This window comes from Heptranchias perlo, chromosome 5, assembly GCF_035084215.1.
Source record: "Heptranchias perlo isolate sHepPer1 chromosome 5, sHepPer1.hap1, whole genome shotgun sequence".
Taxonomy (NCBI): domain Eukaryota; kingdom Metazoa; phylum Chordata; class Chondrichthyes; order Hexanchiformes; family Hexanchidae; genus Heptranchias; species Heptranchias perlo.
The window spans coordinates 118,636,677-118,663,134 of NC_090329.1; the positions used below are offsets into that span (position 1 = coordinate 118,636,677).

Consider the following 26,458-nt stretch of genomic DNA (forward strand, 5'->3'; position numbering starts at 1 on the left):
ATGCGCAAAGTGCGTCGCAACGCGACGCCTCTCCCCTTGTTCAGATCGATGTGAGGCGTCAGCTGCGGCGAGAAGAATGAAGCTGAGACCGGGAGGAGAAGGAGAAGGAGAAGCCGCAGCCTGAGCCGAGCCGAGCAGGGTCAGGGCCACGCCGAGCCGAGCCGAGCCGCGCCGAGAATGGGACCGGCAGTAACTGCCGCACGGCCGACACGGAGCCCCCGGCACTAGACCCGAGAGCGGACTGCAACGGCAAGCAACTCGGCAAACAAAGAAGAGTAAATAAACCAAAGAGAAGACCCGCCCCTCTGAGAACCGGGAGGAGTCGCCCCGCTCCTCCCAGTGCCTGATCCCCAGCCCACTGACCAGGACCCCGGCTCGGCTTCGGCCTCTTTCACAGAGCTCAGTGCGAGGGAGCATTGCTGTCCGGTGTTAATAACAAGTGGTGCGGCTGAGGGAGTGCCAGCCAGTGCCCAGGGCGGGGTGGGTGCCAGTCAGTGCCTGTTGTTGGGGGGGGGGGGTGCTGGTTAGTACTCAGTGGGGTTGCTAGTTAGTACTCAGTGGGGTTGCTAGTTAGTACTCAGTAGGGTTGCTAGTTAGTACTCAGTGGGGTTGCTAGTTAGAGCCTGTTGTAGGGCTGCTAGTTAGTGCCCAGTGTGTGTGAGTGGCAGTAAGTGCCCGGTGGGTGTGGAGGTGCTAGCCGGTGCCAGGTCTCCCGTTTCTATTATGTTCACGTTTGTGGTCCGGGATCGAAACAGCTCCATCTACACCGAAGTGGGCAAAGTGCTGATCTCCACGGGTCAATGGCGGAGACTCAAGAGGGACAACCCCAGGTTCAACCTGATGCTGGGGGAGAGGAACAAGCTGCCTTTCGGGACCTTGGGTAAGACCTGCTTATGAGGGAGGGAATTTGCCTGCATCGTCTTGTTTTGTTGTTTGGAGATGGTTTTAAATCATTTTTTGAGTGTGTGTGTCTCCTCATTGGGAGGGGGTTTGTGATCTGTCATCTCCAGATTGTCACTTCCACACCGCCTGAGGAAGGGGAAAGCCCCCGAAAGCTTGTGGGATTAAAAATAAAATCGTTGGACTATAACTTGGTGTTGTAAAATTGTTTACAATTGTTAACCCCAGTCCATCACCGGCATCTCCAGATCAGTGTAGGTTTGCATTGCAGATCTGGGCGGTGTCCTGCTCTCTCTCTCTCTCTCGCTCTGTCCCTCAAGCACATCTCGGTGGGGTGGCCTTAATGTTTATCTGTAATGTATTCTATTACATTATCCATAACCAGGACCCAGGGGATTTAAACCTTCATTGCACCAAATCTACAGGATCAAGCTCTCTCCGCTATTAAATTATTTGGCTCTAGAATTTTCTTTTGTTTTTTTTCTATAATGCCTAATAAAGTTTATAATATTTTATTCAATTTAACTGGAGGAGAAAAGGGAGCAACCATTTTTTTGTTAAGACTTTAAACAAGTTAAAGCAAATTTGAACAGTTTTACACCTCTGCTGTACAATTACAGCAAGTCATGCAGTGATATCTGCTGAACTTTTGTTTCTCCATTGTAAGCCTCCAGAACGAATCTGTTTTCAAGCAACGTATTTCGGTAAATATTTATGTAAATGCACTTCTAGCATTATTTATATACTATTTGTATGGAGCAATTCAGTTTTTTTTGTGCCAATTTTCTCCCCCCCCCCCCCCCCCCCTCCTGAAAGCTTTGACTCCTCACAGGGATACAGTTGAACAAGTGCCAGTTATCTTCCAGTGCCTTGCCCAAGTGCCATTTATTTATGTATGAGCTTTGACGGTGAATGTCAGCAGGCTATTGCAGGGGCACAACATCTCCTCTCCCTACCAAATGTCTGGTCCCTTTGGCCCTTACAGTCACTTTTTTCCAAGACCTTATCTTGCACATGCAGGTTGCTTTAAGTAACGTCACTACCAATATTTATGATAGAAGATGGAAATGTTGCTTCATTCCCCTCCCTTCCCGCCCCCCCCCCCCCCCCCTTCTCCCTATCTTGCACATGCAGGTCGCTTTAAGTAACGTCACTACCAACATTTATGATAGAAGATGGAAATGCGGCTTCATTCCCCTCCCTTCCTGTTCCTTCCCCCTAGGCTCAGGTCTCTTTTAGCTTTGGTAGAGGGTTTGAAAGGTACAGCTTCACAAGTTCTTGAATTCTGATTATGAATAATGTAATAGAATAATTAACATTAATGGGGTTATGAAGAATGACAGTTTATAATAAAAGCTGGAGATGTGCCGCATGTCAGTTGGCATCTGAATGAGAAAGATAGGTTAACATTTCGGGCACAACTCTTCCAACAGACGTAATAAAAATTCATACTTGTGCTGTAAAATTGAACACAGACCGCCCTCATGATGCAGAACCTTGTAGGTGCAGTACGCTTTCGTCTAAGAGGTACCGAGGCATTGGGAGAGGATCCATCTGTATGGGTTATTTGTGTGTGTGTGTTTTTGCAGGGAGCTTCAGTAACCTCCATTACTTGGCCTGCTGCATGTGAGTTGGTGGTGGCAGATGTTTAAATGTTGCAACGCATACATTGTAGTATGCCAAGCTGCTGGGTCAGGGCTGGCCAGCAATTTGCCATGAATATGTTATGTTATGCATCCGTGTTTCACAAAATCAATGACATCAATCCCTTCGTTGCTACTTCCTAGCTTTGTGACTGGTAGGGAATAGTGCTGGAAGAGTTCCACGTTACCCTAATGGGTGGGGCAGAGTGGTGTTGCTGCATTGCACTCTATGACAGGAATGGTAGGACTTGGCTTTTAATCTTCTAGTACCCACACAGCAAGTTTCTGATCTTGACTGTTATTGAGAGTTGGGGGGGGGGGGGTGCAGGGTGATGAGAGGGAGGGAAGTTGCTCCTCTGGAGAAGTGAGAGGGAGAGCAAAAAAAAACCAGAAGGATGAATTTACATTGACCGCACTTCCTAGTAGCTGACTCAGGCAGCACTGACAGAAGTCGAGAAGCGGACACCTGCCCAAGCTATTACAGAGCCTCCTGCAGTTTAAGAAAGGAGGAGTTGATATATAAGTGACTTTTTAAGAAACTTGTTTAAAAAGGAAACAAAATGATATGAACTAGTGGATCCTTCACCTCTCAGCTAGAATACCTTATCTAAATTTTTCTCTCTTTTTGCCCCATTCCAAAAAACCCATCTGAGACAAAAATGTCTACTGTCATACTTTAGGTGAGAGATCATCTCAATTAGCATAGTTATTGCCAATATGATGTGTGAGGGATGGAATAGAAGAGTACAGATTCCATCCTGGCTGGCCTGTCCTGACCTCCACGCCACTGTGTCCCCTCTGTAGGATCTAGCAGTCATGTAGTTCCAGAGCTCACCAAACCTAAGTCTGCCAGTCTTAATAACCCTGTGCAAACCTGTGATGTTTATAATTCAGCGCAAACTGCTAGAATAAGAGAGAATTTACTAGTAAAGTCGCTAAAGTACACTGATTTAAAGGAAAGTATCTAAACTGTAATTCAGAACTTCTAAGTGTGATTACTTTGTACATGTGTTTGAGATTGTAAAATAAAGTACGGAAGACCATTTGGCCATCTTAGTTCATCGATGTAGAAAAAACATTTCCCCACTGTATCCCAACACACTGTTCAACTGTCTGTTAAATGATTCTAAGGTTTTTATCTCCACTACCTTGGAGTACATTTCAAGTATTACTCACTATTTATATGAAGAAGAATTTCCTCACGTTCCAAATCCGTTGGACCTTGTCCTGTTTTCATGGCATAACTTGAAGTCGTGCTCAGCCTTTACCTTCTCTATACTGTTTACTGTGTAATGTGTGCCCCATGGGGATACTAAAATATTACTTTCTGTAGAATTCATTTATTTTCATTCCTCTCTAACCCCTTTCCTCCATAATCCTTCCCAATGGGCCAACAATTCCTATAGAGTCTTTCAGATACTGACTCTTAAGGACTGCTTCAGGTACATAGAGTTGCGCTTCGACAGAACCTTTCTCCCATCTGACTCAAAATGCAGAACACACATCTTCTATTTGGGAGATACCCAGGGTGCAGCATAGTAAAGTTTTATGCAGCAGTTCACTACACATGGTGCCTGCTTTATGGAGCCATTTGTACACTACTGAGAAGAACCAATGTCATAATGTACTCAAAGTGCAAACAGAACATTTTTCTGGTTATCGTGATTTTCTTCAGTTTTCTCTCACCCGTCTTAAAGATATTGAGGGTATGGGGTCTAAGAGGCTGTCAACCTTACAGGACCTTACCAATGTGGACATTCTTAATTTGACACCAGACTGTAAGCATTAGTAGGCTATTTAATCACAACAAGGCATCACAGTCGAGCTCGATCCTGCATCAACCACTATCTGTAGATATTCAACCTCCAGAAGGGGTTCATTGGATAGTCATCAGAAGCGGGAATCCCATCTAATTTTTTTGCCCCTTCTTTATTTGTCCGGAGTGCATCCAGGTTAGTGTGTCCCCACGACTTTAGTAATTTCAATCTTTAACAATATCCTTCACTCTTTCCAGCAGGGATGCTGGGGAGACGAGGTGGATCTGTAGGCATCTGGGAGAGGGGAAGCGGGTTGGATGTAGACCCTTCGTTAGAACACAGCTTGGGATATCGGCTTTTTGTTTCTTCTCTTTTCCGGACTGCTAGACCCACTGTGTGCTTCCAGCATTTTATTGTTTTCATTTCAGACCTCCTGTATCGGTAGATATTTATTTATTTGTCTCACCAAATTTCCTCCTTGCCCTATTTTTTCTTGTGTGGGGGGTCTCCCCATGTTTTTTCAGCCTCCTAGCTATTTGTATGTCTTTTCATTACTACACAGTACTGAGGGAGTGCTGCCCTGTCGGAGGTGCCGTCTTTCGGATGAGATATTAAACCCGGAACTCCGTCTGCCCTCTCAGGCGGACGTAAAAGATCCCACGGCGCTCTTTAGAAGAAGAGCAGGGGAGTTCTCCGCGATCTCTTGGCCAATATTTAATCCTCGACCAACATCACAAACAGATTATCTGGTCCATGTCACATTGCTGTTTGTGGGAGCTTGCTGTGCGTAAATTGGCTGCCGCATTTCCTACATTACAACAGTGACTACACTTAAAAAAAAAAGTACTTCATTGGCTGTAAAGTGCTTTGGGACATCCTGAGGTCGTGCCCTGGCTGAGATTAGGAAACTTGGCTGAGAACTGGAATGGAACTTGGGTTCTTCTGGGCTGGTATGGCTACACCAAGGATCACCTATAGATACAATGTGGCCCCTATAAGTAAGGGTGAGTTATGGGTTTTGTACAGTGCTAAGTACAACAATGCGTGCTCTAATAATAGTGCTTCTGCTGGTTAATTGCAGGTCATGAACCAGGACTCGCACAGCTTGTGAACTATTATAGGGGCGCTGACAAACTGTGCCGCAAGGCTTCGTTAGTCAAGTAAGTACAATACTTTCTTATTTAAATTTAGCAGCCCAGGCTATTGTACTGTGGGGGAAAAAAAATCACAGAACTTTTTGAAATTATTTTGTGGGCACATACCTGTACTTTATGGGGATTGATGAAAACACTGTAGGGAAAACCTTTTATGTAGACGTTGTTTGTTAATTCTCATTTCACCTCAAACCCTTTATCCTTGTGATATATACAGCCTCAAAGTTAGTAAGCATGCCGAAAGGGTTACCAGTATTAAGAGGAGCTAACGGTTAGCAATCCTTATGTGTATGATATTTTAGATAACTATTTTAGAAAAATTTGTCAAAACTTTAAAGTTTGCAAACAAGTTACTATGATATTGTAACTAAAGACTAGCACAGTAGCATGAATGTAATTCGATGCATGTGGCTGTTCCAGATGCTTTCATTTTATTAAATTGGTGTTGCACATTGTACAACAAAAGTTGCATTGTACTCCTAGGTGGTCTGAACAAAAGGAACGTCTTTCCCTATTTGCAAACCCTTTAAATAGCTGAGGAAGATATTGGACTGATTGTGAATGTTATTGTACCTGTCAGGAAAAGGTCTTCGAAAGCTTGTAATAAGCCGACTGTATCTGCTTTGTCTTGTTAACACTTTGCAAACCATCTGCCACATGATCTTGTGCAAGTGCTATCTGGCCAGTGATTTATCATCCAGACTTCACTGTTCTTGCTGAAATGATGTTTCATTTTATTCTCTTCCCCCATGACACTGTTATTAAATGGCCTGTCCAATTTGGAACAAAATAATACAGACAGGAAAAGATGCAGGTGTGATCCCTGGTTTGTGCTGAGTTAGCTGTAATAGCAGTAGGAGTGCTACACTTGGCCTGCATGCTGTGGGTTGGGGAAGACTGTATTCCTGCTCCCGAGTGCTAGCCAGTGATTACTGCTGGAAAGTTTGTGTGTGTATTTCTGTGTGCGTGCGCGCGTGTGTCCGTGTGGACCATGGCCGTGATGCCCGCACGGTCAAAGAAGGTAGCGGCGGGCTGCCCTGAAGGCCACTTCAGAAGGCATTAAGACTCGACCACGTAGTATGGAGTCACTTACAGATCAGATTTGGTTGGGGAGGCAGATTCCTTCCCTGAAGGACCTAAGTGAACCAGTTGGGTTTTTACGACCGCTTTCATGATCATTTTTTGTTGCTAGCCCACACAATACCAGATTTATTGAACTCAGATTCACAACTTGCCACAGTGGAGTTTGAACTCATAACCTTTGCATTGCAGGTCCAGGACAATAACCATCAGAGTCAGTATAGGATAGGTAACATACCATGTGTGTTTCTTGAGTAAACCTTTGTGTTGCTAGTTTGGCTTTTATTTCTAACTTGAACACCATCCTAATTAAATCTATCTTCTTTGGCAAAAAAAAACTTAGGCTTGTCTCCGAACATCGGCAAAGGTGCTGGAGAAATATTTTGCAGATTGTACTCCAACAAGAGGTCAACACTGTCGGGAGAGGAGGGAAGAAAATTGACATAAAAGAAGTTAATGTTGTAGAACTTATGATTTATTCAGCGAGGAAGTATCATTTGAGATTAATTTATTTGTCGAATGAAGACTGTTTTCTGATTAGAATGATAAATGTCTTGACTCTCTGAGTCCAGGTGTGTTTGTAGATGACTGTGCCACTAAAGGGGTTTATTGAAAGTTTCTCTTTCTAAAGTGCAGTTTGACTATGCTCACAGTTCACTGTTTTCCAATGAATCAACTTATGTTTTCCAAAATAGACTCATCAAGTCGATCCCAGAACTGATGGAATCGTGCACCTGGTTTCCTGAGTCTTATGTGATCTATCCCACGGGTCTCTACACCGCGGTGACTCCTGTGAAGAATGGCATCAAAGCGCAAAGAAATAACACGAGGACAGATGATCGGGAAGCATTCCTGGAATCCTACCACAAGAGACAAGGGAATGGGGAGAAAAACGTGTGGATAGCCAAATCTTCAGCAGGTGCCAAAGGTATGGACTATACTTGCTACCTGCACGATAAAGCAATAAATGATTTCTGTAGTGTCTGTCATTGTTTACTGTGCCATTGCAACATGGAGTGGTAGGACTAAATCAATTTGTTTGCAGTCATGCTCCACAACTAGACTGGTTGTCTTTATCTATACACTTAAATCAATACACATTTAAATCAATTCTGTTGCATTTATTAGTAAAGCCCTAGGGATGGTCAACTGTGGAATAATAATTATGGATTTTTAACATATCTGCTACATAAGAACTTGGTAACTGGATGGTGCAGTGTATAGAACAATCTCTTTAACCGCTGGGATCAGATTCCAGATTCAGTCTAGACAGTAGGATGAAAGCCACCTCTCTGCAGGCTGTAAGGGTTCTACGTGAAATCGTTTTGGCAGTCTCAATTCAGTTCCTGGTGGGTGCAAGTCCACAGCACAAAATTATTCATAGTTTGGCAACCTTAATCAGGGAAGGCATAAGGATAGCTGGTGTGGGAGCTGGAAAATTGCTGCTTTGAGAGGGAAGAGGGGAATGGTTTGACAAATGTAGAAAGCACTTTACTGTGCATTTAAGGAACTGCAGGGCACTGAACCTAACATCAGTTATGGATGTTAGAAGCATCCTGAAAGGGGGGATAATAAAACACCTAGATAGGTATGGTATGATAAGAGTTGATTAATTATCTTGATTCAAGAGCTCCACATCATTACTTGGACCCTCCACTCCTCCAATCCAGGTCTACTCTGCATTCTCCTCTCCATTCACTATATAATCAGCAGTAGAGCCTTCAGCCATTTACCCCCACACTCTGGAACCCCACCCCCACCCCTGCCTGCAATCCCTCTGTCTGACTACATCTCTCCTCCTTAGAAATTCTTAAAACCTAACTCTTGCTCAGTATCTTTGACCACCTCCCCTACTTCTCCACCTTGGGTCTGACCCTCAACAGTGAAGTGCCTTAGGACTTTTTAACTATGTTATAGGTGCTCTATAAATGTTTGTCCAACATTCACACCAGTGCACTAATGAGTAGAAGTCACTGATTAGTGATCAGGAATTAGAACACTGGCCTTTATTTCCCTCTCTCAAGCCCTTGAGGCACTGAGACTAATTGTAGGTAAGATCAGCTAACTGTGCATCAGACCGTGAACATTTCTGACCTGTATAGTTCAGTACCATAATTGACGCCGTGTTTACCTGTTGAGTCATCAAGGCTAAATTTTCTGTTTTAATTTTAGGACTTTTGAGTTGAAATGCTGTTGAATAATTTGGTGCTGTGTTTTAATCTTAGAGTCCTACTGAAGCATTTTACTGTCTGCTGTGGCCTTTCTTTTGAAAAGATAAATGTCATGTAGCAGTAGGTTTGTTCCTTCCCTATTTCTGATTCTCTTCTAAGGAATGTAATGAAGAATTTATGCACCGTGCTGTTTGTTTACACCCGGGCACTCACTTTGGGATGCAAACAGTACCTTACCATCTATTGAATACTTTAAATGACACCATGGCTCAGTTGGTAGCACTTTTGTCTCCCGAGAAGCTTGTGTGTTCAAACGCTACCTCGTATAAGCATATAATCTAGACTGACACGTCAGTGCATTACTGACAGAGTGCTGCATTCTAGGAGGTACCATCAGGTGGGACTTTAAACTACGGGCCTCGTTGTGCGCAAATTGGCTGTCATAACATTGGTGACTATACTCTAATTGGATGTGGAGTGTTTTGAGAGATCCCAAGGACATGATCAAAGGCCTGTATAAGTACAAGTTCTTTCTTTACCTGATCAGAAAGATAGTGATTCTGAGCCTACACCCGATATATGTTTCCAATTGAATTTATACATCAATGTCTCTTTTCAGGTGCTGGGATTTTTATCTCCTCTGATGCCAATGAATTGTTAGACTACATAGATAATCAAGGACAAGTCCATGTGATTCAGAAATACCTTGAGAGACCTTTACTGTTAGAACCAGGACATCGCAAATTTGACATCAGGTAAAGGGAGCCAGTTCTGTTCACTCTGCTACACCGTTGCTAATTTAAAGCCAGCTTGCCTCAGTTGATAGCACATTTGCCTCTAAGTCAGAAGTTTGTGGTTCAAGTCCTTTTCCACCAATTGACCATATAATCTAGGCTGATACTTCGGTGCAGTACTAAGGGCGTGCTGCATTGTTGGAGGTGTCACCTTTTGGATCAGATATTAAACTGAAACTTCACTTGCCTGTTCAGGTAGACGTAATAGATCCTATGGCACTTTTTTGAGGAAGAGCAAGTGTCCTGGCCTACATTCCTCCCTGTGAACACCACCAAAACAGATTATCAGGTCATTCTTCTTTCTGTGGTTTATGGGGCCTTGCAATGCACAGTTTGGCTGCCATGATTGCATGCAAAAACAACTGTTCAGAAGCAATCCATTGGCTGTGAAGCAGTTTGGGAGTCCCAAGGATGTAAAAAGTGCCGTGTAAATGCAAGTTCTTTACCACCTAGGTAAACAGGCACTGTAACTGTTTTTTTTAACGTGCGCTCTGAAACCTTTTTTACCCCCTCTTCCTTCCTTCCGATTGCTCTGATCCTGCACATCGAGTAGGAGGTGAGAAACTGCCTCATCTGTATTTACAGGGAAATGCCGAATAGCTCATGATCAGAAGTGACGCTATTGTGGGAGTGATCCTTCTTCAACCCTCTTATGATTTGGAGTTTTCCAGTACCCTTTTTGCTTTTTGGTGGTTTTATAGCAGTTCCCATGAACAGACCTTATTCCTTGTGATCTGGAATTTTTTTTTTTACATGCTCTGCCCTCGTTATCCCGAGTTAACTATTACCCTAATTACAGTAAAATGCTTACTAGAATTTAGATTAGGTTGTTCTACATTTTCAGTCACCTTTTTAGATGGAATATTACCACACAGATCAGAGCTTTTAAAGGCCAAAAACAACAGTATTTACTTATAATTTCAAAAGCACTAAAGTGTAGCAAACAGGACTAAGAGTAGACAATTTTGCATCGTGTAATAGTCAGTCCCAGGTATTTTTTGCAGCAAAGGTCATGAGGGATTATTGTATCCTCTTAAGAGCCCTGCTCTCCGGAATTTGGAAAACTGCTGTTTTAAATCACAAGCAGTCCATCAAAGACTCCTCTAGTACTGCATTTCCAATTCTTGAACTGTCCCTCTTCCAGAGACCTGCACTGGGATCTCTATCCAACTGCAAAAATCTTCCCATTCATAAATTGTACATTTCCCTTTGATCTCTGCATTTACCATGGCAACTGATTTAACGGATGCTTTTAGATATATAGTCAACAGTGAAGTTAGATGATCAGAAAGAGAGAGAGAAATGTGCTTTGAGTAGATTGCAATAATGAGTAATGATGTTTGATGTACTTCAAACAAGAAAAAACATTCTTGACATATTTAAACAGAATCTAGATTCTTGTCTCAACTCTATCAAAAGGACGCCTTTGTATCTGCATGCAAAGGAGTCGCACAGTGATGATGTCATTCAACAAACATAATTGTGAGCACCTGGGATCATCACTTAGCATATCAAATGAAAGGTCTTAACTTTCCAAAATCAAAGACCAGTTTCATTGGGATTCTGAATGGGCTGCTAACAAATATTTTGTTTTTTAAAGAAGCAGAACTGAACATGTGTTGACTCTGACTAAGGTAGATTTAAAAAAAAAATATACACAACCATAACAAGACATTGTTTCAATATATGGCACGCCCTCATCAAACAGTATAGCAGCACTGTATATTCCTGTCACACCAGGCAGTAGTGCAGATATGTGTTTGGTGTTGATTGAGCTCCTAACTTGAAACTTGCATTCAAGGAGAAGTGAGGAGCACCCTTCTCCCCAGTTCATGCTTTCTATACACGTGGACACTTTTAAGCTGATTCTTCATTTAACGTGCAAGTTATTTGAAAAACTTACAAAGATAGAAATGTGGAAAGGCAGTGAATCTTTTTTAATTTTTTTAAATTTTGAAATTAAAAAGTGGTGAGTAATATTTTTAGCCCTTTTGTATTTCCCAGAGGAGCTACTCGCATTACACATTTATAATATAATGTTAGAGTCTTGCCAATAAAAAGTGATGAGTTATTTATGGAAAGATGAGATTATGTCTGGTAGCATCACATGTTGCTGCACCTGTCTGCCATGGGTTTACACATGTGGTTTCTGAAATGGCAGCTTCCCAGTTGGCTCTCTCAGGGGGAGGTAATGAGCTGATGAATTCTGGCCGTTCTCTTGCATCTCGTAGCACTCAGTTCCTGACAACGTGCTTTTGGCCATGGGATGGTCTGGCAAATGGAAAGAGAAAAAGTGGCAGGTTGTCATGAGGGATGAGAATCAGATGAAAATGATGAGGAGGGGGGTGGGGAGCTTGGAGGAAGTCAACTTCCAACTCTGAATAGAAAGCAGTTAGTGAAAGAAGGGCATGGTTAATATGTTTGCAGCCATAAGCCATCCAAAGACCATATGAAACAATATGTGGACACGATTTTTAAATAGATTGATATTCTAAGCCTTGAAGCTCAGCATTAGGCATTTAGGTCCTGAGCCAGTATCCAAAAGAAAGAAACTAATCCAGAATATGTGGAGGCTTCCTCTAAAGTGATGCAATGGAAGTGGATGAGTCCTTCAGGAAACAACAGCAACTTGCATTTGTTCAGCCCCTTTAACGTAGAAAAAAAAGTCCCAAGGCAATTCACAGAGGCATAAATCAGACAAAAATGGACACAAAGCCAAAGGAGGAGCGATTAGGAGGAGTGATCAAAAGTTTGTTTTAAATATTTGAATGACATAATTGAAATGTTTAAAACAATTCAGATTGCTAAGGAGACTCTGAAGGAGACTGCATATCATACTAAATGTTTAATCATGGCTGATGGTTCCGTGCTGGATTGTTTATTTTAAATTGTGCACTGGTTTACATATTGATGCGATTGTGCGTTTACAGTTTCTAGTGCAAAAACTGAGACAGGGCTAAACCTAAATATTAACCCTTTATAGATACTGACTGACCTGATATGAATTCTCACCATTTTCTGTTTTTGTTTCAGATACCCAACTTTTTTTTAAACTGAGCTATACAGACCAGGAAGGTCCCAGATTTGTTCACTGGTCTGGTCTTTAGTTAACTGATCTTAGGCAGCAGTGATGTAAGCCCTATGGTTTGAGTCCTGGTCTGGGCAGAGTTAACTAATCTTTTCCAGGGCAGTGGTGGGACCAGTAGACATGGCTTCAGTGCCCCAGATTAGGATGGGGAAATATTGGTCAGGGGTCCTGCTCTAGATTTCTGTGCAGTGACTGTTAATGGAAAAGAGTGCATGTGTCGACATCAGTTGAACTTGGGATTGGGCTCAACTAGCATACTTCCTGCAGTTGATCAGCTTGCTGTCACACACTGTTTAGGTTTGTACATGAAGAATGGCTACTGGAGGGCTGTTGGTACTTGTGGAACTGTACTTTAGTGAGAGTTACTGCCTTCTGTCAGTCGTAGCTCAGTGGTAGCACTTTCGCCTCCGAGTCAGAAAGTTGTGAGTTCAAGTCCCACTCCAGAAACTTGAGCACCAAATCTAGGCAGTAGTGCAGTACTGAGGGAGTGCTTCACTCTCCGAGGTGCTGTCTTTCAGATGAGACTTTAAACCGTGGCCCCGTCTGCCCCCTCAGCTGGACGTAAAGAGATCCTGTGGCATTATTCAAAGAGCAGGGGAGTTGTCCCTGGTGTCCTGGCCAATATTTATTCCTCAACCAACAACACTAAAACGGATAATCTGGTCATTATCTCATTGCTATTTGTGGGACCTTGCTGTGCGCAAATTGGTTGCCACGTTTCCTACATTGCAACTTCTCAAGTATTTAATTGGCTGTAAAGTGCTACGGAATGTCCTGAGGTCATGAAAGGCACTACATAAAATCTTTCTGGAGAGATTGAAGAGTGCATTAAACTGGGAATGGTAAGAGTGGTAGATAGCTTGCTTTATATTGTATGTCTCTGTTCTGATATACCAAACCCTTACAATGTGTTTTCTTCCCTTGTGTTTCCAGAAGCTGGGTACTCCTCGACCACCAGTATAACATTTACCTCTACAAGGAAGGTGTATTGCGGACTTCCTCCGAACCATACAATAGCACTGATTTTCAAGACAAAACCAGTCACCTGACAAATCATTGTATTCAGAAAGAATACTCCAAGAATTACGGGAAATATGAAGATGGCAATGAAATGTTCTTTGAAGAATTCAATCAATATTTAATGAATACTCACAATGTTAACTTGGAAAACAGTATTTTACCACAAATCAAGCAGATCATAAGGTGCAGTTTGAACTTTTCTGAACTCCTGCATTAAGAACAATCTGTTGTTAATCAGATTTTACGTGGGCTGACGTATACTTTTTTCTTTCCGTTGGCAATCTGTTGATTTAAATTAATGGTCAGAAAACCACATGCAGCGTGCGCCCAAGTTTCTGATATGCCGTCCCAGCAGGAGAAGCTCCCAGCTGGGAGCGCTATGTCAGAAAATGAGCCCTTAATGTATGTTGTTAATATCAACCCATGACTTAAATCATAATCTTGGCCTGCTTTCGGTTTAGCCGTGTCACTACAATTTTGTTGAGGATCACAATCACGAGCAATATGTTTTTTGAGGGCCACTCAATTTTGCAGCACACATGAACGTGGGGCATGCACCCACGACCCCACACATGGTGAGTTCCTGATGTCCAGTGAGTCATTGTGGGCAATTTGTCAAGAGGCCCTTTCACTTGTACTGTGGGTGCCAGGATAGCGCTGCTTCCTAGTGGCATTCTGACTGTCATCCTTTGCTGGAGAGCAACTAAAGAAGTGGGAAAAGCACTGAATCTAAACCCTAGCAACATCCCACTGTTGGGTGGCCCATGAATGGAGGCACATATCTGCTGAGGGTATGGGGGCAGTGGGCTGCAAGTTGCTGCTGGTCTATATTGTGAGTGTCATTGGGTGTTAAAAGATTTCCGTGCTTCCTATTTTTCTTGCCATGAGTTCCTGAACTCCGTTGGGTTAATGGGAGGGTGTTGAGAAAGTAGAAAGCAGGCAGATGGGTTGCATTTATGCATCTTTTTAGCAACTGGTAGTAGAGTGGCAGGTGCCTGTGAGCAGACTGTCATCACATCAGATAATGATGCACTGAAGGAGCAGAGTAAAAGTTTGTAATGGGGATTTTATTCCTTTTAGAAGAGCCCAAGGGGAGCTGCCCTCAATATTGAATGCAGTGGGTAAATGTGCTGCTCAGTGTGGAACTCAGCCATACAGACCAGCAAGATCTCAGGTTTGTTCCTCAGCCACTGATGAGTTGTCTCTTAATAATTAATCCAGGGCACTCATTTTAAATCAAGTTATGGTGGGTCTGACAATACTTCCCAAGAACTTACCAATCATTTGACTTAATAGCCAGTAACACCCTGAATACATCAGTTTAACTCATGTTTACTGAAAATAGCAGGGACATTTTTTAGTTTTAAGTTATGGAAAAGTTTTCAATAACTTTACATGTAAACAACTATTGCTCTTAAAACTGTGGCAAATTTACTGTATATTAAAAATAAGGAATTCTTATACCATCAATCCACTATGATATGACCTGATATAAATTAGACTTGGAAGGGGAAAAAAATCAGTTTGTTCCCACTCCTCATCATTATTCACTGACTCTTGCCGGAATGTGCGTCTGTTGGGTGAAGACAGGATCAGGCTCGGTCACGTTCACTGTCTAGGGTCAGAATGAAGAATGGTCATTTGGGCGAGGCACTGTTGCTTGTGGAACTATCCCAGCACGATTCAATGCCTTCAGTACAGAAAACATTTGGAGGGAAGAGGAGGAATGGAAAAGATAAATGAGGATAGGCTGCATTTTTGTGTTGTCATTTTTCTCTCTTGTAATTATGGGGTCAACTTAAGTTGACCTCATGGTCCTGAGTTAACACAGGTTTGCACGGTTGATCTTTGGGAGAGGGATATTTCCTCCTCAACCACAGTATAAGAGTGGAGATTGATTACCTGTCTTACTTGCCAAAGTTTGAGCCTGAGTGAATGCGTATGGAAATATATCGCCGTTCCTTCATCGTCGCTGGGTCTAAATCCTGGAACTCCCTTCCTAACAGCACTGTGGGAGAACAGTCACCGCACGGACTGAAGCGGTTCAAGAAGGCGGCTCACCACCACCTTCTCAAGGGCAATTAGGGATGGGCAATAAATGCCGGCCTTGCCAGCGACGCCCACATCCCATGAATGAATAAAAAAAATTCAACCCTAGAGGGAGTTTGGCAATGTTATTGCATTGGGCTTTCATTGGGCCAAAATGTATACCGTTAGAATACGGTGACTGCATGAGCTTCATGATGGTACGATCGTAGAAATTACAGCACAGATTTTCAGCCCATTTTGCTAGCTCTTCAATTGGGATTCTCTATGCTAATCCTATTTCCCTGCCCTTTCTCTGATCCTTTTATATTTCCTTTCTGCCTCCATAACCACTTGTGGTGAAACATCCCATGTCCTAATAACCCTATACATTCTTCTTAATTGTTCTTCTAATGATGTTTCTCAGCCTATACCCCCTTGTTACTGATTTGCCAACCTGTGGAAACAATCTTTCACTATTTACTCTCAAATCCTTCATAATTTTGAAAATCTCTGTTAGATTGCCCTTAACCCTCTCTATATGGCATAATACTGTGTCCATGTTGTGTAAATGAGTCCCTTTGCTCTCCGGTCATGATCTTCAGGTCATGGGTGTATGTCTACTGGTTACTGTTTAGGATTTCTGGATGTCTATGTAATGGCATTTGAAAGGTCCACTCAATTGAATGAGTGGGAGTCACCACAGGTGACATAGTGAACCTGGCAAGGGATGAGAGTAGGGATCTAAACAGAGTGCACTTGGAAATGTTCAGTAGATGCCCTTCTTTGGGATAACCAGCTAAATGATGTTGGGTTAGTATTGTCTTCAGCTAGCTTTCTTCTTCAGACGCTGTGCTTGAACACCATCCAGAACTGACCTGGCCGAGCTCCTGTTTTCAATCAGTATTGATTGTACACAACAAGATGTAACATGATCTTTGTAACATTTAGACTTCAGCGTAGGTGAAGAACTCAAGCAGTGTACAGTGAGTTTTGGCTTTGATTTTTAAAAAAAATATTTGCTAACCGCTGTAGTATTTTGTTTCCAATGTCTTTTGCTTCATGGTCTGTTCTTTGATGGAGGGCGGGAGAGTTTCCGTGAAATAATTTACAAGAGATGCAGTTCCTGTGGATCAAGCCAAATTATGAGCATCTTGCCCCCCAGTGTGGTTGGTAACTTCCTCCACCGGTGGTCTGGATGCTGTAGCTGGTGAAATTATTTATTGGGCAACCTAGGGATATAAAATGTGTGACCATCTTTTCTAAAAGTCACACTTTTACTTCCAGGTCATGAAGGAGTGTGATTGTCTGCTTTGAAAATATGTTTTGTCTGTCTTCTGTTACCCATTTTCCCTTGATCTTAGTGAATCTTGTTAACTTGTGAATGCTACAATTCCTGACTTTATTTTGTCTTTAGAAGCTGCCTCATGTGTATAGAGCCTGCAATTGGCACTAAGCTGCTCCCATACCATAGCTTTCAACTGTTTGGGTTTGACTTTATGGTTGATGAAGATCTCAAAGTCTGGCTAATTGAAGTGAATGGAGCTCCAGCCTGCGCCCAGTAAGTTATAGATTTGCTAAGTAAGTTTTCCCTTAGTCAATGTGCTGTTTGCTGGTGTTTTATGTAGCAGTTCATCAAACACTATGGCATTGCTTATTTTATTGTGTTTATAACAGTGTTTCAATATCAAGTCTTGAATAATTTAGCACTCAATTTTCTAGCTTATTCTGAAATACCTTAATTAAATGTAGATTCACTTTATAGAGCAATTCACAAGATAGATGATATATATTTTAATTCTGAACTAGATCCCTTCTAAATGTGTTTTTGAAAAATAAATTCTTAATAGGCCCTAAATTATCCAATTTAAGCGGCTACATTTTGTTCCTGAGAACCTTTTTCACACTGGACAAAAGAGCTGAATTCCAGAGGTGAGGTGAGAGTGACTGCCCTTGACATCAAGGCAGCATTTGACCAAGTGTGGCACCAAGGAGCCCTAGTAAAATTGAAGTCAATGGGAATCAGGGGGAAAACTCTCCAGTGGCTGGAGTCATACCTAGCACAAAGGAAGATGGTAGTGGTTGTTGGAGGCCAATCATCTCAGCCCCAGGGCATTGCTGCAGGAGTTCCTCAGGGCAGCGTCCTAGGCCCAACCATCTTCAGCTGCTTCATCAATGACCTTCCCTCCATCATAAGGTCAGAAATGGGGATGTTCGCTGATGACTGCACAGTGTTCAGTTCCATTCGCAACCCCTCAGATAATGAAGCAGTCCGAGCCTGCATGCAGCAAGACCTGGACAACATCCAGGCTTGGGCTCATAAGTGGCAAGTAACATTCGTGCCAGATAAGTGCCAGGCAATGACCATCTCCAACAAGAGAGAGTCTAACCACCTCCCCTTGACATTCAACGGCATTACCATCGCCGAATCCCCCACCATCAACATCCTGGGGGTCACCATTGACCAGAAACTTAACTGGACCAGCCAGATAAATACTGTGGCTACGAGAGCAGGTCAGAGGCTGGGTATTCTGCGGCGAGTGACTCACCTCCTGACTCCCCAAAGCCTTTCCACCATCTACAAGGCACAAGTCAGGAGTGTGATTGAATACTCTCCACTTGCCTGGATGAGTGCAGCTCCAACAACACTCAAGAAGCTCGACACCATCCAAGATAAAGCAGCCCGCTTGATTGGCACCCCATCCACCACCCTAAACATTCACTCCCTTCACCACCGGCGCACTGTGGCTGCAGTGTGCACCATCCACAGGATGCACTGCAGCAACTTGCCAAGGCTTCTTCAACAGCACCTCCCAAACCCGCGACCTCTACCACCTAGAAGGACAAAAGCAGCAGGCGCATGGGAACAACACCACCTGCACGTTCCCCTCCAAGTCACACACCATCCCGACTTGGCAACATATCGCCGTTCCTTCATTGTCGCTGGGTCAAAATCCTGGAACTCCCTTCCTAACAGCACTGTGGGAGAACCGTCACCACACGGACTGCAGCGGTTCAAGAAGGCGGCTCACCACCACCTTCTCGAGGGCAATTAGGGATGGGCAATAAATGCTGGCCTTGCCAGCGACGCCCACATCCCGTGAACGAATAAAAAAAAAACTTGTTGCTCAGTGACTATGCGGACTTTAAAGGAGGAGAGAGAGGTCGATAGGCGGAGAGGTTTAGGGAGGGAATTCCAGAAGTCAAGGCCTAAGCAGCTGAAGGCAAGGCCACCAATGGTAGAGCAACAAAAGGCAAGAATTGGAGGAACGCAGAGATCTCGGAGGGTTGTAGGACTGGAGGAGGTTACAGAGATAGGGAGGGGCGATGCCATGGAGGGATTTGAAAACAAGGATGAGAATTTTAAAATTGAGGCGTTTCTGGACCGGGAGTCAATGTAAGTCAGCAAGCACAAGGGTGATGGGAGAATGTGATTTGGTGCGAGTTAGGATATGGGCAGCAGAGTTTTGGATGAGCTCAAGTTTATGGATGGTGGAAGATGGGAGGTTGGCCAGGAGAGCATTGGAGATCAAGGGGTCGATTGTAGCACCCGCGATCGGGTGCGTTCCTGGCGGGGGCGGTGGGGGGGGGGCCACGAAAATCGGGGATTCCCGGGGCAGGTCGGGAGCCCAGCTCCAACCCGCCCACTTCTGGGTTTCACACAGACGCGCTGACATGCGCGCGCAGCCCCCGCGTTTCGGACTCCTGCCCGCAATTAAAGCCGGTGGGGTGCTACTTAAGGCATTTATTTTGGTATTTCAGGTCGTTTACAGACCTGATTAACGAGATATTTTAGGAGAGTTGGGATTTTACAAACAACTGGGACTGTTTCCCATACTGGGGGAAACACTCCCAGTTCAAATGGACGTGTTGCAGCCATCAGCCTGTGGGAGCTGCAAAGGTCCATTTGACAGGTTGGGCGGGGAGACTCTCACTCATTGCAGGAGGCCACTCTGTCACCTTGGACAAAGTTTGGCCTCTACCACCCTCCTCCTAACAATAAAATTCACCAACTTGCACACTTACCCTGGTGTCCAGACACATGTACCTACCTTGCGGACCCCCTCAGATGTACACCTTCTGGATGGGGGCCGCCGTAGCTGCAGTCATGACCTCCTTGGAGGGCGAACAGCATCACCAGCCTCGCCGGCCACGCCGTCCACCCCTGACACTTGGAGCTCCACAACACAGTGCTGTGACACATCCACCTGCACAGCAGGAGGGAGGGCTACCGCAGAGAGAGATGCATCGCAGAAGGCACTACCCTTGCCACAGGGCTCACAGACCGAGGCTCAGCTTCCTGGACCTCTGAGCAGCAGTGCACACGGAGGCTCAGAGTCACTCGACATGTAGACGTGGACATCTGCAGCCTCCTTCATGGCGAGCTGCTCCCGGCTGGCCCGAGCACCATCTTCTTACCTGTCGCTGTCAAAGTCACCACTGCCCTCAACAACTTCTCCTCTGCATCCTTCCAGGGTGCCACCGGGGACATTGCTGACATCTCTCAGTTGTCTGCACAGAAGAGCCCTGCAAATACACCTACACCCACTCTGCAGTGACACAATGGGTGGCATCAGTTATGGGTCTTCATTGTGATCCTCAGGAAAGGGCATTATTGCACAAACCCGACAAGATTCGCAAAGACGTGGCAGTAGTGGTGCCAATATAATATGTAATGTGAGTTGATCAGAAATTAAATATAAGTAAAAACCATGACAAACCCTCAAACACCCTTGTGCATCTCCTTCATGCTCACGAAACATTTGCCTTACGCTGCCTACTGCACATATCTGATGCATGCCCAGTGGCTGCAGCACAGGTAGTGGCAGGTTGAGTGAGGCTGACCGTGAAAGAGATGCATGAGAGGGTGAGTATGAGATAGAGCCATGAGATTGTATGAGGATTGGGTTGAGTGGTAGTGGCGGGATGAGTACTGGCGAGGTGAGTAAGTGCAGGTAAGATGAGGATGAGGTTTGAGTGGGTGTGAGGGGTGATGTGACAGAGTAGTGTTGGCAGTGCAGAAGGAGATGTGGTGTGGGGGCGGTGATGTGGCAGACGGAGTGTAGGGGAATGAGTAAGTGTACTCATTTTGGCTGACCTACTTAGGTCATTGCAGCGCCTCCTGCACTGTATGCAGGTGGGCGATATGTTGGTGGTGCAGGTGACCTCCTCTGCCACCTCGAGCCAGGCCTTGGTGGCAGAGGCAGGTCGCTTCCTCCTGCCTGCCGGGGGGAAGATCTCTGTCCTCCCCCTCCTCCTCACCCCATGTATTGATACCTGGAGTGAGGCATCATTAAACTGGGAGCAGCCTTCCCCCTGGGCTACTCCACGCTGTAATTTTTCCTATTTGTTGCAGCATCAGTCAGTGGAGGACTGCCCCTTTAAATAGAGCTCCTCCAGCTGACAGACCTTACTGCGCATGCGCAGTCCGCCCGACGCGCAGATCAGCAGCGGGGAACCCGGAACAAGAGGTAAGTGGATCCAATTAGCCTGCGATTGCGTTCGGGGCAGACTGATTTCACCGGGCGCGTTGCCCACTTGCCCCCCCCCCCCCTGCTGCCCTGGTAATATCGGGCCCCAAGTCTAGAGGTAACAAAGGCATGGATGAAGATTTCAGCAGCAAATGAACTGAGGCAGCGGCAGAGACGTGCAATGTTACGGAGGTGGAAGTAGGTGGTCTTGGTGATGGATGGATATGTGGTCAGAAGCTCATCTCCGGGTCAAATAGGACGCCAAGGTCTAACCCTATCAACATATCCTTCTATTCCTTTCTCCCTCATGTACTTCCCCCTATAAACACTTTATCAGATAGCAGCTCAGGCTATAACCTAAGAGATACATTTATTTAACATTAAGCAGGTAAATAAATGTATGTTCGGTAGAACCAATATATTTACAATAATTACAAACTTTACTAATCTCCTTCAAATGGTAAAAATGCTTCTTCCGCTCTAACCCTCAACATAAAATTAATTCGTGAAACATAATGGCTGACTTCCTACATGGTGAACCCCCACTGTTAACTTCGTACACCCGATGGCCTCAGACTGACTGCTAACGGGGGGGGGGGGAGATGTCAGCCTCTGAGATGTGCCATTTAGAATCTTTTGTAGATATACTGAAACAAAGGATATTAGGAAAAACTGTAACTCGCTCAACTATGAGAGGGACAGCTGTTCGCAGGTTGTCAATTACATTGATTGAATTAAGCTGACTCATTGACCTGTGCCATGTGTTTTGAATGGCCTGTTAGATGGGTCCCAATCCAAGCATGATCACAGCAGTCAAACAACACATGGCATCAGACTGACTGCTGATGGGTGAAAGTCACCCTTTGATGTATAGGATTTAAAATCCTTTATAGATGTGCTGAACTGCGCATCTCTCTGTCTCATCCTGAGGTTTGAATACCAGCCAGACTATCATGTTTATTCTATCTAGCTTGAAAAGTCAGCTCACCTAACTTTAACTCTCTGTGTACTGTGGCCAGCAAAAAAGAATCCAATGAAGGTAATGACACAGGATGCATGCACAAAGCTCAGGTGGATAATGTTCAATTTTGGAAATCAGCTATAGCTACCCACCTTCTCACCGTGCCTTGGGAATCTTGGTTTTCTTATGATACTCAAAAGACTTTTTAAAAAAAGAAATACATTTATAAAGTTCTTAGGAGGTACAGAGGACCTTTTCAAATGCAAACTCAAACTTAGGCATAGAGTTCTACTGCACACATTGTGAAGCCCAAGTGTTGTGAGACTGCCTACTAATTAGTGGTTTTTACAGCTATCGCTTTAGTGCCTTAGGGAGTCCGATCACCAACCTGACCTATCCTGGCACTTTTGTATCAGAGTATCTGAAACAGTCTCACAAAAACATTGAATAGCAGTATGACTGCGCCTTTACTCATGATTAGCTCGTTCCTTAGTGGTTCTCAATGCTTATATAATCTTTGCAATTCTAAAAAAAAGCAATGGTAGAGCATTGCAACTACATGTCTGATCTAAACTGCTTCTCGAGTACAACAAGCATTTGGATAAATCAGCATTTCAGTAAATGGAATTTGGCCGTGAAAGGATTTACATTAAAATACCTTTTTTCAAACCTAAATGGGAAAGGAGCAGAAAGGCAGTTCAGATGCAGTTCTGGACTCGGCAAAGGTCCTGGCAGATTGGAAAACTGCTAATGTAACACCCTTATTTAAAAAGGGTAGTAGGCAGAAGGCTGGAAATTATAGACCAGTTAGCTTAACATCTGTGGTGGGTAAAATTTTGGAGTCTATTATTAAGGAGACAGTAGCGGAACATTTGGATAAACATAATTTAATAGGACAAAGTCAGCATGGCTTTACGAAGGGGAAGTCATGTCTGACAAATTTGCTTGAGTTCTTTGAGGATAAAGGGGAACCAGTGGACGTAATGTATTTAGACTTCCAGAAGGCATTCGACAAGGTGCCACATAAAAGATTATTGCTCAAGATAAAGAATCACTGGATTGGGGGTAATATTCTGGCATGGATGGAGGATTGGTTATCTAACAGGAAGCAGAGAGTTGGGATAAACGGTTCATTCTCGGACTGGCAACCAGTAGCCAGTGGTGTTCCGCAGGGGTCGGTGCTGGGTCCCCAACTCTTTACAATCTATATTAACGATTTGGAGGAGGGGACCGAGTGTAACATATCAAAGTTTGCAGATGATACAAAGATGGGAGGGAAAGTAGAGAGTGAGGAGGACATAAAAAACCTACAGGGGGATATAGACAGGCTGGGTGAGTGGGCGGAGATTTGGCAGATGCAATACAATATTGGAAAATGTGAGATTATGCACTTTGGCAGGAAAAATCAGAGATCAAGTTATTATCTTAATGGAGAGAAACTGGAAAGTACTGCAGTACAAAGGGATCTGGGGGTCCTAGTGCAAGAAAATCAAAAAGTTAGTATGCAGGTGCAGCAGGTGATCAAGAAGGCCAACGGAATGTTGGCTTTTATTGCTCGGGGGATAGAATATAAAAACAGGGAGGTATTGCTGCAGTTATATAAGGTATTGGTGAGACTGCACCTGGAATAATGCATACAGTTTTGGTGTCCATACTTGAGAAAAGACATACTTGCTCTCGAGGCAGTACAAAGAAGGTTCACTTGGTTAATCCCGGGGATGAGGGGGCGGACATATGAGGAGAGGTTGAGTAGATTGGGACTCTACTCATTGGAGTTCAGAAGAATGAGAGGCGATCTTATTGAAACATATAAGATTGTGAAGGGGCTTGATCGGGTGGATGCGGTAAGGATGTTCCCAAGGATGGGTGAAACTAGAACTAGGGGGCATAATCTTAGAATAAGGGGCTGCTCTTTCAAAACTGAGATGAGAAACTTCTTCACTCAGAGGGTAGTGTGGAATTTGCTGCCCCAGGAAGCTGTGGAAGCTACATCATTAAATAAATTTAAAACAGAAATCGACAGTTTCCTAGAAGTAAAGGGAATTAGGGGTTACGGGGAGCGGGCAGGAAATTGGACATGAATTTAGATTTGAGGTTAGGATCAGATCAGCCGTGATCTTATTGAATGGCGGAGCAGGCTCGAGGGGCCGATTGGCCTACTCCTGCTCCTATTTCTTATGTTCTTATGTTCTAACATTTGGAAGTTAATGGCATATTTCTCTTTTCCCCCCTCTTCCATCCTTACAAAACGCTCTCACTCCCTTTTTATTGCATATTATTCTCACAGATCAGGCAAGAGTTGACAAAGTTATGGAGGTGTGACTGGGACTTGCATCACTCTCTTGACTGCATCTTTCATGTTTTTTTTATCCTTGCTGTTTTCAGGAAACTGTATGCTGAACTTTGTCAAGGAATAGTCGATGTAGCCATTTCCTGCGTCTTTCCATTGAGTGACTCACCACAGAAGCCAAGCCAACAGTCCGTCTTCATCAAACTGGGAAGTTAACGGAGCGCCATCTTCTCCCCCTTCTTCCCACCTCCGTTTTATTTCACAATCAGATGATAAGTTGTATGTATCAGTATCAACTGAGAACTGTAAATCATGTAGATAAACATCTATACAGAGCCCTAATAAGTCTATTGAAAGATCACCACAGACATGATTAACAGTAATCATGAAAACTGTGGAATTAATAGATAAGGTTGGTCACTTGTATAAATCCACAGCTTATTAGATGTACAGCTTTTAAGAGGTTTTTGTTGGAAAATTACAATCAAAGCTCGACAATGGGAGTTGCTGTAAATGATACATGTTGCTTCAATCTCTGCGGAAATACTACAAGAATGTGTTCTGTTTATTACAAATGGTTAGCAGGGATCATGTGGTAGTTATCTCAACATAATCTGTTTGTGGATTATGAGATTAAACCCGTAAAGGTTTTATTGAAGTACTCAATAGTACTTCAACTTGAATACTGAAATTATGGTACTGTACTTAGAGAAAAAAAAAGTATAGACAGCTTCCATAATGTGCTGTATTCTGCCAATATCATTCATAGAGTGGTGCATAGAAATGGATATCACTGACCTCATACGGCCTAAATCAACTCCTCAATCCACATCACATAATGTGTTTCACCAATCGTGAACGTTAACTGCTTCAGAAACAATGAACGAAGGTTGCATTGCACTGCTTTCATTCAAATTACCTATACTGTGGAGCTCTTCTTTGAAATGCAACTGATATTATGGACACGAAGAAAGAAAAGAATTCTGCTTATATTGTTTTTATTATATTGCAAACACTCGATCCTCTGACAGGAGATGGGGGGTGGGGGATGGAATTTTAAAGATGCCAATTTTATGAAGGTGGAAAAAAAATCCTTCCTTCTCTTTTCTGCTTACTTTTTTGCATTGTTTCCAAATTACTGTTGTTGCCACTTGTGTTCAGATCTCTGCAGAATGAAATGCACTATTACAAACTTTAGTTCATTCTGTTTGCAGCCTATAAAAGCACCTGCATACAGCTGATGAGGAGTAATATGACATAAATTGCAAAATGGTAGCATGCACTAAATGCATTATGTCCTGATTCGCAGATTATGTATGTTCATAACAGGAAATGCCCTCCTTTCTGAAAGTAATTGATCTTTTGGTTACTAAGTTATGAAATATCAAAATTATTTTCTTATGTATGGTTTTCAATTTTTTTTTTCCTGCCAAGTTGACCGTCCGTGTGTCTAAGTTGTCACTATCATTTTATTGTGTGCCCTGCCAAACACACAAGTATGTTTACAGGTCAAATATTTTGTTCCTCCAGTATTTATGGTTCCTTTCTATGAGTAAAGTTCTGTGCACTACTGAAGATAGAGACATCTTCCTATCTACAGTGTTAATTATCGGGATGAAAGCACTGAACAAACTGGGCATCACGCCAGGGTATTTGCGGAGTGCAGTTCTAATCAAGTATTTTTCCCCCCAGAATATTCTCTACGGAGTGAACTGTAGAGTTATCCGCTGTCGCACTCATCACGAGCAGATTATTGTGATGACATGTTGCTATTAGTGCATGTTTCTCGGTATCTAACTTCAAAACACTATCATGAGGAATAAACAGAATAACCAATGATCTCCGGTTTGCATTTGTGAATCTCTCCTGTGTCGATTCTTAATTTTACTTGGAAAGTAACATTTGAAAGCCAGGTCACCATGGTCTCGTGTACTATTATGGTAGTGTTCTTTATTTCATTGTGGTTTATTAGGTGAAAAATCAAAGTTGCAACATTAAAATGAAAAACCTCTATACAGAAACATCATCAGACAAATAAGAAACTGAGAGTTAAACACAACCAGAGGAGACTTTTATCCCATCAGTCTGGGCTGCATTTGAACCC

At 43.5% G+C, this 26,458-nt stretch overlaps 1 protein-coding gene across 2 annotated transcripts; it reads left to right on the top strand.

Annotated features, from left to right (window-relative positions):
• Nucleotides 1–26,193, top strand: ttl (tubulin tyrosine ligase). Of its 2 annotated transcripts, XM_067985119.1 has the most exons (8): nucleotides 1–880; nucleotides 5,382–5,460; nucleotides 7,230–7,462; nucleotides 9,325–9,460; nucleotides 13,521–13,790; nucleotides 17,050–17,193; nucleotides 20,989–21,103; nucleotides 24,450–24,564. In XM_067985119.1, the coding sequence occupies exons 1-8, from the start codon at nucleotides 724–726 to the stop codon at nucleotides 24,462–24,464; spliced, it is 1,149 nt and encodes a 382-aa protein (XP_067841220.1). In that variant the 5' UTR covers nucleotides 1–723; the 3' UTR covers nucleotides 24,465–24,564. The 2 variants fall into 2 exon arrangements, with proteins under 2 accessions (XP_067841220.1, XP_067841221.1); XM_067985120.1 differs by lacking the exon at nucleotides 20,989–21,103 and having other exon boundaries at nucleotides 5–880; nucleotides 24,450–26,193.
• The last annotated feature ends 265 nt before the right edge of the window (nucleotides 26,194–26,458 follow it).

Coding starts and splice junctions, on each gene's coding strand:
- ttl (XM_067985119.1), top strand. CDS start 724: ATGTTCACGTTTGTGGTCCGGGATCGAAACAGCTCCATCTACACCGAA. Junction 7,463..9,324: donor ATCTTCAGCAGGTGCCAAAG/GTATGGACTATA, acceptor GTCTCTTTTCAG/GTGCTGGGATTTTTATCTCC. Junction 9,461..13,520: donor CATCGCAAATTTGACATCAG/GTAAAGGGAGCC, acceptor TTGTGTTTCCAG/AAGCTGGGTACTCCTCGACC.